Here is a 14060-nt window from a genome sequence, read left to right on the forward strand (position 1 = left end):
TTATGCGTTCGATTCCTTCAGATTCTGCAGCCGCGCCAGCTGGTGTGGTTCCAGCTCTTCCGGTATGCTGGCCCGCCCGCCTACCACCTGCTTCGGTACCTCCGGCTGGCTGCACTGCCCGAACGCATCGTCAAAGTTGGCCGCAAAACCTGCCTCGAAGTTGGCCTCAAAGTTCGCCTCGAACGGTGCAACCGGGTCCTCTATCGGGGCCGCGTCCGGTTCGGGGTCCGGTTCCGGTACCGTACCCGCCCGGACCCGTTCCGGCTTCTTGGCGGTGGCACTTTTCGCCGCGACAATGGTGGGTTTCGGCGCGGTCGCCGGCTTTTCCGGCTTGGGTGGTGACGGTGGTTTGGCCGGTTTGGGCGGTGCGGTCTTCGGTTTGGTCGCGGGCTCCTGTGACGGGGGCGTGGGTGGCTTTGGCACCTCGGCATCCTGAGATTTCTGCTTGCTGCTAATCTCCTGCTTTTCCTGCTCCTGCTTTTCGACGATCTCTGCCTGGTCGTCGTCACCGGCCGGTGGGCCGTCCTCCGCGGGCGGGAACTTCTTGTCCGGCTCTTCGTGCATCGGCGTCGGGCAAGTCACAATGATCTGGGCAAAGTTGAGTTGGTTGCTATCATCGCTGCTAGCAGTAGCTGCTGCCGTTGCCCCTTGTCGAGATTCCTCTTCCATAGTAGCGGCCTCTTCGGCCTGTAAGGTTAAGAAGGGACATATTTTAATCATACATTCAGCTGACTACTCACTACGCCCTTCCATTAAGATACTAAACACAAGATAAATATTTTAGGAACAAATCGCAAAAGTCACTTTACCTCCGGATCCTCACAGATTACAACTGTGTGCGTATGCATTAATATAGTTTAATTAAAACGAGAGTAGGAGTTGCAATTATTGAACTGCCAAACACAGGAAAAAAACAGTTCAATAAATACAAATCAAATACATACCCGGTGGAGGTTGTGATGGAGGTGCGGAAAATTGAGTTCCATACTGTTCATGTTGGTCGTTGTTTAACTCGAACTCGAATCGGTCGATTGCGGGCCCTGCATTAGTCAGATCTGTTGATATAAATGCATTGGAATAAGACGTTTGCAAACCTCTGCCCATACAACAAATCATTAATATAACAAGCGCAACAGACGACCAATTACAAACAACAACAAAAACACATCCTTGACTTTTAAGCAACTCAACCGATAAGTACATACTGGGACTTTGACCTTCCGGTGGTGTGGCTTCCTGTAGTATCATCGGCGGTGGCGGGGCCGGTGCCGCAAACGTTGGTGGCGCCGACGGTGGAGGCGATTCGTCCTCGGCATCGGTAAGTGGTTCACCGTTCTCGTCGCATTCCTCCACCACCAGCGAAGGAAAGTTCCCGATCTTGCCCATCAGTTCGCCCTCCCACCATCCATCATCCACACCGTGCGGGCTTTTCGTGATGAGTTTGATAATCTAACGGCGGACAGACACATTGGACAATTAGTGTTATTCGCCAGGCCGGGGAGTCGTTGCGTTGTTTCGTCTTCCTACCTGTCCCTCCTCGAACGTCAGCTCATCCTCGGCGGTGGCATCGTAATCGTACAGTGCCACACAGTACAGCTGACTGTTGACCTTGCGCGGTGCCGATATGACCGATATCTGGTCCGGCGATTGGCCCGAGTCCTGCATCTGATCCTGATCCTCATTGTCCACGGTGTAGTCCACCGAGGAGAAGGATATCTGCGACGACAGCTGGGCAGGCGTGTGCGTATCGACCGGTGTGTCCCGCTCCACGTCGAGATAGTTGTGCGGGACGAAGCCTTCCTCGCCGCGATAGTTGCGCGCCCGCAGCCATCCATCGCCATCACCCTCACCGACCACCTCGAGCTGCTCGCTTTCCACGATGGTCAGCTCGTCCGGATTCTGGGCGGTGTACGAGTACAGTGCGGTACACTTGAACGTCTGTCCCGCTGGTTCCCGTGGCTGCGCGGCTGCTGCAGCAGTTTCGACCGCGGCATGGCTACTGGCGGCCGCGGCTGCCGCTGCCTCCTCCGCACCCCAGTCGACCTGGGTGGGGTCGTCCCAACCGTGCGAAATCTGCTCGATCTTCTGTCGTTCCTGTTCCACGCCAAACTCTGCCCGAAGAGATTGGACCAGGTTTTAGCACCAATGAAGGAAATTTTAAAATCGACTACAGTGTCGCCGAAGCTACTCACCCTCATCCTCATCGCTGTCGGCCGTAAACTCGTCCGACGGTGGCTCCGGTTGTTTCGGTGCGGGCGATGACTCCGACACCGGCTGGTCTTGTTCGGCGTTGTCGCTGTCGTAGAATGAATCGGAGCTGGGATTTTCCTGCGAAGATACAAACAACAATTACAAGCGGGACCAATCAATTTGTGCAACGCACTACCGCATCTTACCCCCTGTCCAGACGCATCCGTGCGCATCGAGAGCGAACTGGCGGAGCGTGGCATCTCCTGCACGCTGAGCGTTTCCGCCTCCTGTATCCATTCGTCCACATTAATGCCTCCGATGCGCAAGCATTCCAACCGTGCCTCCGCCTTCGCCTTTGCAATCTCCGACTTGCGAATGTTCTCGCGGAACTCGTCAATCTTCGTCTCCAGGTCCGGCCCGTTCTGGTCGTTCGGGTCGGTACGATGGCCCGCTTCCCGTAGCGCCGTACACACCGCCAGCTTGCGGGCACACTCCCGTATAACGTTACTCTCCCGGGCGACCCGACCCGCCCAGCGTTTGCCCTCGCGGCTCAGCGTATCCGCGGCCGATTCGTGATCCGCCGTAATCTTGCGCACCGGATCGTTGTCGCACGGTTCGAACTCGTACTGGATGTGTTGCTTCAGCACCGGGTAGTACAGATAGCAGCACTGCAGATTGTACTCGCGCGTGAGCTGCTGCGCCTGGTCGCGTATCTTGCCGAACGAGTTCTGCGTGGCCGAACAGGTCAACAGCTCGGTACGGCCGATCAGTGCCAGATAGTCGGCGACCCGCTCGTACACGTAGTTCTCCATCGTAGCCATCGTCGTTTGCAGGTCGATGGTGAAGTAGCGGTTCTGGTGTGCGTTGGCCGCCGCCAGGCTGAGAATGTAATCGTTCCGTGCGCCCGTGGACTTCTCCTCCAGCTGTTCCTTGCGCGACGTCACCCGGGCACTGTTCTTCTGCAGCGATGTGATGGACTGGAAGAATGAGCCCTTCTTCTTCTTCAGCTTCTCCTCGATGTCGCGCGCCTTGTCGCGCACGTCATGGGCGCTATGCTCCTCGTCGAAGTAGATTTTCTTCGTCTTGTCGACGTCGGTGACCGAATTTTGTAGCTCCTTCTGCACAACGCCCAGGTTTTCGACGCAGCGTTTGCTACTGTTTAGCTTGGTGCTGCGCAGAACTTTCGCTTCGTCGGCGATCTGCTGCTGAAACACCTCCACCGCAGCCAGCCTGGCTCGGGCCAGCTTTTCGTTCTCCTCCAGTACCGTCTGCCATACGCTCCACATATTCCTGGGAAAATTGAAAAAAAAACACACATAAATTACACTGTTTTTGGGGTTGATATTAGTTTAGAAAAACATCCATGTTTCATTATTTGCAAAATAGGGAAACATTTTAAAGGATTCATGCTGATGGAGGCGCCTGGTAGTGTGTAATTTTTTTGTTGAAAATTTTACTTTTTCCTGAATATTAGACGATTTTTTTGTTTTAAAAATTTAATAAATTTATATATTGTTTGTAAACAACTTAAAAAAAAACACACTAATCATCTACTCAGAGCCCAACTGCTCAATTTTTACCTCGTAAATTAACATTACTTCGTTGCTGTATAAATTATAGCTTGGTCTGCTTCTGAATTCTAATACGTACTATTTCCAAAGACTTTCAGATCACACCTTATTTCAAACCCCCTTAACAAAACTCAACGCATACAGCACACCAGAAACATGAACTGGCCTTGATAAACCTTAGACACGCTTCCTAACGTAAAGTGACACGTGTTAGGGTCAAGGAATTCCCCAACACACGATAATGATACGACACCATACACGGTGAAGAAGACACAAAAAAAACACATCTCATCGGCTTTTCAGACCCTTCTTACCAGTAACCAGAAACGGACGGCTTGCACAGGTAGGCTGTATTTTCTCCACCCATCCCCATGCCCACATAATGGGTGTCTAAAATTAAACCAAAAAACCTCTTTTTGACATTGCCGAACAAAGCGGCCAAGGTGCCGATGCATAATGAATGGCGGTGGTGGAACAGGCGCCACACTACTGTACAGCGGCATGTCAAGCCGAAACGATTGACGATACCACCGAAAGGATATTTATCATGTGTTTATCTCGCCCTACGCCCAGCACACTTCACCACCCTTATTGCTGCGATGTGGGGGGGGGTTTCCTCCGGGCACAGCCACAACACATGTCACAAACATCACATGTTTCGGTTTGAACCGTAATGAAGAGGGACACACAAAGTTCGCCGTGCCGGAGCTCGCTCACACACACTCGCGCGGATGATCCCGGTGGAGACAATTAACCGAAGGATATCCTCTGGCATATTTTGAGCCCAATGGGGTGTTAGCGTCGGGTCACTAAGCGCTCGATAATGTTGATGTTTTCTCCCACGGTTACAAAACAAAACCAAATGCATCCGAGCGGCGTCTCTCGCTGTTTTCTACGGGACAGGGGGTTGAAGGGGGCAATATAGGGGTGCTGCTGGTACCGTACCATTTCTCCTCCGCACCGTCCATCTTGATCTCGGGAATGCATGCTTGTTTCTTGTTCAAGTATGCGGACGATATCTTCAGCAGTGCCTCACTGTACGATTTCTCGATGGCGGACCGCTTCAGCGTGAACTGTCGGATGTCCTCCAGCAGCTCGCACTCATTCTGATTCTTGAGCGCTAGCTTTGCCAACTGCTCCGTGTGGAGATTCTTCAGAAACTTTGTGTAATTTCCCTGGAATACATAGAAGGTGAAAAGGAATAGCTTAGGTTTTATAGAGTTTTTGCATAATAAAAATGATAAAAATGGGATAAAACATTACATCAATCAAACATTAAAGAAAACCGCAATAGTAAGCGGAAAAGAAAATAAATAAATGGAACAAAGAAATTGTAAAAACAAACATAACAACCTTCCCTCGAGGTACGCTTGTCAGCCTAATTAACTTCTAATGACCGTTCGGGTCGGCACCAAATAAGGAACATAACATTTGCTTCTTCACCCTCTGCTTCTTACTTTTCGTGGTGGGGGCTGCATTTTGGCGTTGTTTCTCCGTTCGGATGCGCCCACAAATTCCTACCGATTTCCCCGGACGTTGTACGTTCCCCCAGCGGGTTTTCTGCTTCCGTACGTGTTCTTGCTTCCTCGATCAACACTTCGCACTGTTTCGCGACACAAATTTGCTCCCGCTCCGCACGGCCAGACACGGTCACCAGCGCAGGTACTGCGTTTGCACACTGCTCACACTCATAGGCGTTACGGTGGTGCCAGAACCGAGGCGCCGTTGTCGTTCAGAGCAATCCGTCGCAATGGGCTCCCGCTCCCGGCTCACCAAGTACCGCACCTAGCTGTCGGGAAATGGGGAACAAATTTACCAAAACGCACTCGCAAGCACCCAAACTTCACGTGATAGATCGCGCAGCACTAAGGACACACAGGGCACTAAGAAAAGGCCGTCGTGTTCGTGTGAACTTTTGACATTCACAGCCGAACACGATCGAAGTTTTCTCGGTGCATCTTGAAACATCTAAGCAGCCCACGGTTTGGTAGATGCGTGAGTAATGCGATGCTTTTGGTTGAATTTTCCTACCCAAGTAGTCCGTTTTTTACTCCACGGCCACTACACTCTAGCACGCACCACAGACACGTTCTAGTGGAAGGTTCTCGTGTTTCAATCAATAATCCAATACACAGAACTGTCATTTTGTATTTGGACTTTCTTCCACCTGCGACATGTTGGGAAGGGAACAATAGATTGGACGGTCACTTCTTTACTCCCGATATCGTAGAACATTCTTGAGTGGTTTCCTTAAATTTCCTGAAACAATATACACACACAAACACACTTACATACACGCACACGGAAAGTCCATTCTAACCCCAAATGTGTGGTGTTCCCCTGCGGGTGTTCCTCGTATCACAGTCCTCGTGTCGTTCGCTGTGCTATCAAACCGCCATTGGATTTTCCACCCACAGGAAGAACCATTTTCTTTCCCCTCCCCTCCCCGCACAAGGAAATGCGTTCGTTCGCACAGGAAAAAAGCGACCACCGTACGCACCCTCTCTGCTCTGGGGCCTGGTGCGTTTATTATTTTATGTAATATCACTCACGATCCGCGAATGCTTGGACGGGCTACACGCATTGCATGCCCTGCATTTCACGTACACGGACACTGACGGACACACAACGCCACAATCGAGCTGAAACGCACCCAAAATAGCTATCGCGATAGTGTGAAAATGTCGCCACCCGATTTCGGCCCGACCGTTTACTTTCGATCCTAGCAAGCCTGACACACCACGGAGAGCCAATTCAGTCTATTGATTCTCCCCATCGCCCCACACAAACACGCACACATACAAGCGCAACGAAACGTCACGCTGTTAAATACGCACACTCACACCTGCTAAACGCACCGCGAAAATGCTCGTTGTGAATGAACGGTGCGAAAATTTTCCCTACGTCTGACAGCCAAATCAGACAGGGTATCCTAATTTTCCGTTTTTCACACGCTCTCTTTCCCTCCGACTGCGACACCCACACTCCATCGTGCTGGGAAGGGGGTACACGATTGCGTCACTACTGTCACACCACGGTGTGTTTCGTCCTTTCAGCACATTCTCACATCCCACTTTTACTACTAATGCACGCTCTCGCTCACGAACGTGCGTGCACCCTCTCTCTCTCTCTCTCTCTCTTTCTCTTTCATTCGTCAATTTTCCGTGACGCTTTTCATTGCGTATGCGCATGACGGTTGAGCGGGAAAGCTTTCCCGCTTTCCACTCCGCGCGTTCGAGCGATGTGTTCATTCGCGTTGTGAGAGAATGAATGGTGGAATGAGAAGATTCACGCTCTCTTCCCCTCGCACTCGATAGTATATTTGTGCCGCTTAAAGTATGCTAACGAGCGAAGAAAGAAAGTACGTTTGGAAGTGAAATGTACACCGTACATCGAAGGGTTTGTAAGCTTCCCGAGGTTGTCAAACTGTAAAAGAACTTCAAGTGGGCGCGTGTACTACTTTTCGAAGCAGACAAAATGCGACGTCAAAGATCTCGAGATGCCAGCAGTAAAAATAAACGTGTTAAACAAACACACTCGTTTAACATTATAAATACTTCTCCGAGTGCGTTCCTTACCTGTCGGTGATAATATCGATTCATCAGCTTTCGACGCCGTCCGGTCCGTTCCGGGGGGGCCGGTAAATTTGGCAACGAACCCGCCATATGCAAAGCTTTCCCCATTCCCACCGCCGGTGCACAGAGGGGTTTTTTGGTGGGAAAATAAAACACTTTTTTAACGGTACGTTTTTCTTCACACCTTGCACGGCTGCAACAAACAGATCGAACTGGTTCGCACAGTAGGCGATGTTTGCAAACTGGCACCAATCCGTGACGTGCCGTCGTGCAAGCGTTCACGTTTATCGGCGCCCCAGCCCGATAAGGAAAGCCGGTTTTTGAAAACCATCGTTATCGTTCCGTGGTCAGTGATATTGAGCGATAAGGTGGGAAACAATTACTTCGGTTTCCGCCTGTAATGGCGGTGGCGGTTAGTCGGCTGCGAAACGCGCTGACCAGTTCAATGATGTCCTTCTACGCTTGTTCAGAAACTCTTATCGATGTACAGCGCTGTCAGTTGGCGGCCGTAACAAGTCGTATTACCCTTGTAATAACACTCGAAATATTTCGATTTTTTTTTTGCTTTACCAGAAGTAAAACAATCAATTTTCAGCTCTTTACCCACAAAGAAGTGAACCATAATTTTAGGCAAGTCAATTTTAATAAACTTAAAATAAATGAGATACAACCATGTGTCGCATTTGTCAACTCCCTGTTCATATATTTGTATTTATCTACTGTTTGTGTTTGATTTCTTGATTAGTTTACGCATGAATTTAATCTTTAGTATTGTTGAAGAATAAACTATTTAGAGTTGTAAAATGCTAAAATCAATGTAAGCAAAAGAAACCCTCCCTTGAAATATTCTGCAACTTCTAACCCTCAGCGCCATCTGTTATGCAATAGCCAGACTATAATTTTTGAAGTCATTCGAATATTTGGCAGTGTTTTAAATGGATTTCCTTCTAATTAAAATTAACTTTATTTTATTTATGTCAATCTCCAATTCTTCATAGAGTATTTACTTTATTTATACTCAATGTTTCAAGACAACAGCTAAAAAGCTCCATTTTATAGACCAATTTCATAAAAACGATCAGATCCTGATAGCCGTTACCCTTATGGAACATCCTTACTTTATCCATTGTAGAATTATTATAAGAACATTGCTTTTCACCCGTGTTTTGTCGATATGAGAACAAGAAACAATTCAATAGCCAACGCTCTCGATCACGCAAAAGATAGTACGGCCCAATCATCGTGGTTGGTCCGCAAATTGTGTGCATCAATTTAAGCACACAATGACTGTCCGAAAATTGAACAGCAACACCTTGAACTTGAGCACTCAATACTGTTCCTAACCTCGGTTTCATGTTGTGCCAAACGCATGTGCTACTCCGAGCTGTTTGCGTATAGCGTTTTGTTATAGTGCACCTTGACCCATCATCGACTCGGTGGTGCCGCCCTTCGCTTTTGTCCTCCACCAGCTAGATGCTCATATCTTATCAGAGCATCCGCACTGTAGCGTTCGGCCCGTTGGTATTCAGTCAATTCGCCACATTTCGGCTGACAGTACGTGATCGCGTATCGTTGCGACGAGATGGCATCAGTGGCGCTGTTACTCTTACTAGTGGGCTGTTTTGGAACGGGCACGTTTGCCGCCAACATTCTATACGTCAACACCGTTGCGTCCCCGAGCCATTTCGGATGGTAAGTGGTTCGTTGAAAAATGATGGTTTGAAATTAGCCACTAAGAAACGATTGGTGTGATTTTCTTGTACTTCCCCGGCAGGAACCGAGCGCTGATATACGAGCTAGCCTCCCGCGGCCACAATCTGACCGTGTTTGGGGTGAACAGTGAATCAAACCCACCACCAAACGTCACGTTCATTTTGCTCGAAAATGTGTACGATGTGCTGTACAGTGATCCGAACGTGAACACGGATTTCTTCGAGATGAGCAAGATAAGTCCGTTCGCTATGCATCTGATATTTAACGAATATATGTTTGGCGTGTGTGAGATTGCGTTGCGCACCGAGGGGGCCAAACGGTTGCAGAACTACCCGCCAGACTTTGGGTTCGAGCTTATCATCCACGATTACCTTTCCGGGCCGTGTTTGGCAGCGCTGGAACACCATCGGTTCGGGAAACCACCGGTTATCGGCGTTACAGGGTATCACGGTGTCTCGACGACGCTTTCGATGACGGGTGCGTACCAATACTCGGCACTGGTGCCGAACCATGTTTACGATGCGACCGAAGACATGAGCTACAAGGAGCGCTTCATTAACCTGCTGGTAAACATGGAGGAAGAAATGCTGCAAGCGTACAGTATGATCCCAAAGTCGAATCGATTGCTGCGACAGTACGATCCAACGGTGCCGGATGTGACCGAGTTTTACCGGGAGACGAGGTTGGTGCTGTTGAATTCGAACCCTGTCATCCAGTACTCCGAACCGTTTATGCCCAACGTGATCCAGGTCGGTGGAATGCAGATCATCAAACCGAAGCCATTGCCGGAAGATTTGGAAACCCTGCTCAACCAGGCCGGTCCGGGTGGTGTCGTGCTGTTTTCGCTTGGCACCAATATACGCAGCGATACGCTGGGTGAGACCCGCATCCTTGCCATCCTCAGTGCAATGGAAGAGTTGCCGGAGTACACCTTCCTGTGGAAGTTTGAAACGGACACGTTGCCACGCGCACTGCCCAGCAATGTGCACGTGAGGAAGTGGCTGCCACAAAACGATCTGCTGGCGCAACCCGCCATACGGCTGTTCATCACGCACAGTGGGCTTCTAAGCACACAGGAAGCGATCTGGCACGGTGTGCCGGTCATCGGGTTTCCGGTGTTTGCCGACCAGTTTAAAAACATCAACTACTGCGAGTCGAAGGGCGTCGGCAAACGGCTTAGCATTGAGCACGTTAACAAAGAAGACCTCGTGCGTACGATACGCGAAATCATGACCACGGAAAGGTAAGTACCATGCCGGGTGTTAAGCGGTGCTGGGATTAAACTTCAATTCGATATCGCATTCCGCTCCTACTATTCATTCTCTCCGCCAGTTATCGCATCAACATGAAACGCATGTCATCGCTGTTCCGCGATCAACCAGAACATCCGCTCGATCGGGCTGTCTGGTGGGTCGAGTGGGTCCTACGCAACCCAGATGCAACGGAAATGATGACGCACGGTACGCGACTCCACTGGTTCGTGAAATATTCCTACGACGTGCTGATTCCACTGTTCGCCTCGATCGCACTCGTCTGTCACGGATTGTTCTTCATCACGCGGCGTCTGTTCTGTCGCAGAAAAGGTCCAGCAGCCAAGTCTGTAAAACAGAAAAGATCGTAAAGTTTAATGCTCCGCAAAGGTAATCAAAGGAATAGTAAAACATAAAGTATGTTTAATAATACTTCACCTTCTTCAGCACCATCTTCTTCATCGATCAATGTCCGAAATCGAGCAAGATAATCTAGCCGTTGACAACAAACGTGTTGCATCTAAAAAAAGAATTAACCTGCCATCGAGCAGAATTGTGTACAGTCACTATCTACCACCGGTGTAATCATCTAAAAACCCGTGTTCACTTTATCAATACGTACCCACCCCCGGTCTTATCATACGTACCAGATTTATCCGCCTTTCTTTCCAAAAGCAGCAGCGCACACGAAACAAACACACAAACGAATTGTTTTGTTTTAGTTATCATTTTCTTCTGATTTTCTTTAATTCTGTATTTTAAGTGTAATAATTTATTTAGATTGATTTTCTTGTTTTGTAAATTCTATAATTTACAGAGATTTTTAAATGAAATTAAATATAAAAAATAAAAATATTGCATTTTTACTCCCTCCGTGTTCGTTCCCCATCTGTCTTCCCAACTACCTCTTTTGTTTTCCGCTTTTTACACGCCTGTACGTGTCTGCTGTATTTTCTTCTGTTTTGTTTGTTTTGTTTTGTTTTCTTCTTTAATTATTTACCTTAAGCATACAATTATCCACTTTACGGGATTCTTCCACTTTTCTACTGTACCTACACAACTTTTCTCATTTTTTGTTTTTTTTTTCGTTTGTTTGTTATTTTTCTTCTCATTTACTAAGAGCACATTCCCCCATTCTAACTTCTGTTTGCTCTTACTACTGTTTCATTTTACACCAGGTATTGTTATTTACTGCCTCTACTTGGACATACAACACCTACCTGCTTACCCAAATGGCATCGGTGCCGCCTTCCAAGAGCTGTGTGTGTGTGTGTGTGTTCTTTTTGCTAACATTTCCCTAAGTTTTCCTTTCCACCGACCAGGTGGCCTTCGTTTACGATCAAAAAACATTTTTACACTTGCCTGCTTGCGCCCAATCCCAAACACCCAAGCAGTATCTCCGATCGGATCGTTGCAGGATAAGGCGCCATATTCACAGAAAACATTATAAAACGGGTCTGGTGTCCGGTGTCAATTCACTAGTGGGAAATAAATAACGGTGTGTTGGTTGGTTTGTCGTATATGCGTAAGATTCATTGGTTGTCTCTTCGCTAGTTCTTTGTTGTAATGTGTTTGTTTAGTTACGTTTTTACACTTCATTGTTCATCTTGTTGCGGCACAGTTTTGCTACCTCATCGAACGGGAATGTTCCATTTTTCTAACAGACTTACGACTATTTGAGTGTTCTTTTTTTTTTGTTTGTTTGTATTGTTTTACGATTTGGGGGTGTTGTTTTAATGTTTTCTTACGTGTTCTGCTCCTTCTAGTTTTACATTTCCATTTACTTGCTGCTTTTACTGTCTTAGAAAACTGAAGCGACTGTTTTAATTGGGTTATACTAGACACTTTTTACAATTTCAAATACAAATCGTTCGGGGTCGGCGGCGGGCAGCAGCTTTGGCCGTAATGAAGGTTTTTAATGTTGTTATCATTCGTTTTTGCTTCGTCCCTTTGTTTTTGTCTCCTGCACGATAAGCTTTTTGGGGGTTTATATGTGTTTTCCTTCCTGTGGTTTTTTTTTTGTTCGACAAACGCCCACACCTTCCTAAACTGACCAAGAGACAGTTGCCCCGAATATATGTAGGTATGTCTAGGGGAATATATATATAGATATATCTATGCATATACGCTACACCTTTCTGCTTTGTTCTAATCCTACGATTTGCTTTATATAAATAAATTAAATAACGTTTATTTTGTTTGTTTTTGACACAAAAAAAACCAATCGGAGGCATCGGTCGGTTTACGCGCACGGAACAACGTCGATATCACGACGACGGTCACACACACACATACACATTCACACCACGGATAATCCCCTTCTACACAAACATTTCCTCTTTCAATCATTTACCGACTTAAAATTGTGTTATGTCTTCTTGCTGGTGCGTGTTTCTTTTCACCTCATCCCTGATTGCCTTTTCCGTTTGCACGTGGCCTAACGGTTCTTGATCGGGCACAGAAAACAAAACAAAAGCAATGCAAATGCCGGTGTTGCCTTGCCAAAAAAACTCATGTTCAATTAAGCGCTTATGAGTGAGAGTGGTGCATGTAGTAGCGCATAGTTTGTTACGTTCCCTTTTCTTGCGCAAAAACTAGCTACAGTTTCGACCATGTGAGTCCTTACGCTTAGTTTGTAGTTGCTTTCGGAACTTTTGAACGTTTCGTTTCCGCAAGTGTTTGGTTTTTGCCGCGCTCTACTACTTTTTGTATCTTAAAGCCCCCTTCGAAAGAATGTATCGTTGACCGCGTTTGTTGTGTTATATTGTGTGGGTTGTTTTATGTTAGCAAATCTGTACAATACTATGGTGTGTGTAGGTGGGTGATTTTTACAATTACTCCCATTACGTACGAGCATGTTATGGATTTGGGGGGCTGGTGAAAAGGTTCCATTACGGTTGTTTTCCTTTCAATGAAATGTTGCATAAAGTTGTTCCTGTCTATTTTTCCCACGTTATTAAGCATTAGAAAAGCATTCCGGGTGTAAAAAGATCCACTTTTTATGCAGGATGTTATGCGTTGGTTTGTCCCACCTTTTTTTATCAGAATTAATTAACGCAAAATGATCGCTACTGAACTGATCAATCTGGCTTCTGGCGTGGCTGATGGTGTGGTCGGACGATTGGGAAGTCATTCATTGCGACACTAAATCATACGTTTACGATAGGCACTGCACAATTAGCTGCTCATCAGAAACCGCACGCTACATAATACTTAAAACACCTACAAACCACTGTTGTAGTGTCTTACAATGTTCATGCATACACACTGAAAAAGCGCAAAAAGGGCCAAAAGTGTAACAAGATGATTCTTGTGATTTCATGTTTATTTACTTGATTTTATCTTTGCCGTTACACCGTTACCATAAGCAGCATGGACAAAAAAAAACAATTGGCTGGTCATGAGGTGAGATCTTCTGGCGCGTTGTTACCGTTATGGATGGTTCCAATTTTGTCTAATGGTGTTGTGTTGTTTAACGTTGGTTTTATGTTCGAGTTTATTTCTTGTCGTGAAAATATGCACAATCGCATGCGAATTATTTCCTTTTTCTGGATGGTTAACTAATTTTTGAGACAATTCGCACATAATACACACCTGCACACACACCTTTGCTGTTGTATTTGCTTATTCGTTTTACAGCCCTTTTTAATACCCATTTGAATGTTGATCGCGATTAAAACGATACCACCTTTACCCACATTCCTTCCCCATCTCAACGAGACCTGTTGAGGTGCCTTGAAAATTTGTTTTGTGCAATAATG

The 14060-nt window shown here is 47.1% G+C and overlaps 2 protein-coding genes across 2 annotated transcripts; one reads left to right on the forward strand and one right to left on the reverse strand.

The window, feature by feature from the left end:
• LOC128715615 (protein nervous wreck) lies at positions 1 to 7444 on the reverse strand. The gene is made up of 9 exons (XM_053810525.1): positions 7340 to 7444; positions 4707 to 4936; positions 2397 to 3480; positions 2193 to 2328; positions 1528 to 2111; positions 1206 to 1449; positions 945 to 1055; positions 810 to 832; positions 1 to 687 (listed from the first exon to the last, which is right to left on the reverse strand). Exons 1-9 carry the CDS (start codon positions 7442 to 7444, stop codon positions 1 to 3), a joined length of 3204 nt encoding a protein of 1067 aa, XP_053666500.1.
• Positions 7445 to 8918: 1474 nt separating this feature from the next.
• Positions 8919 to 10670, forward strand: LOC128716253 (UDP-glucosyltransferase 2-like). The gene is made up of 3 exons (XM_053811173.1): positions 8919 to 9028; positions 9111 to 10292; positions 10382 to 10670. The coding sequence occupies exons 1-3, from the start codon at positions 8919 to 8921 to the stop codon at positions 10668 to 10670; spliced, it is 1581 nt and encodes a 526-aa protein (XP_053667148.1).
• Positions 10671 to 14060: the final 3390 nt, after the last annotated feature.

The sequence above is a fragment of the Anopheles marshallii genome, chromosome 3, assembly GCF_943734725.1.
Source record: "Anopheles marshallii chromosome 3, idAnoMarsDA_429_01, whole genome shotgun sequence".
Classification (NCBI taxonomy): Eukaryota; Metazoa; Arthropoda; class Insecta; order Diptera; family Culicidae; genus Anopheles; species Anopheles marshallii.

Bases quoted from the DNA above. Each gene is read 5' to 3' on its own strand.
- LOC128715615 (XM_053810525.1), bottom strand. From the start codon at position 7,444: ATGGGGAAAGCTTTGCATATGGCGGGTTCGTTGCCAAATTTACCGGCC. The intron at 1,450-1,527 runs GTAGGAAGACGA...GTCCGCCGTTAG, and splicing joins TGACGTTCGAGGAGGGACAG to ATTATCAAACTCATCACGAA. The intron at 688-809 runs GTAAAGTGACTT...TTAACCTTACAG, and splicing joins TAATCTGTGAGGATCCGGAG to GCCGAAGAGGCCGCTACTAT.
- LOC128716253 (XM_053811173.1), top strand. From the start codon at position 8,919: ATGGCATCAGTGGCGCTGTTACTCTTACTAGTGGGCTGTTTTGGAACG. The intron at 9,029-9,110 runs GTAAGTGGTTCG...CTTCCCCGGCAG, and splicing joins TCCCCGAGCCATTTCGGATG to GAACCGAGCGCTGATATACG. The intron at 10,293-10,381 runs GTAAGTACCATG...TCTCTCCGCCAG, and splicing joins GAAATCATGACCACGGAAAG to TTATCGCATCAACATGAAAC.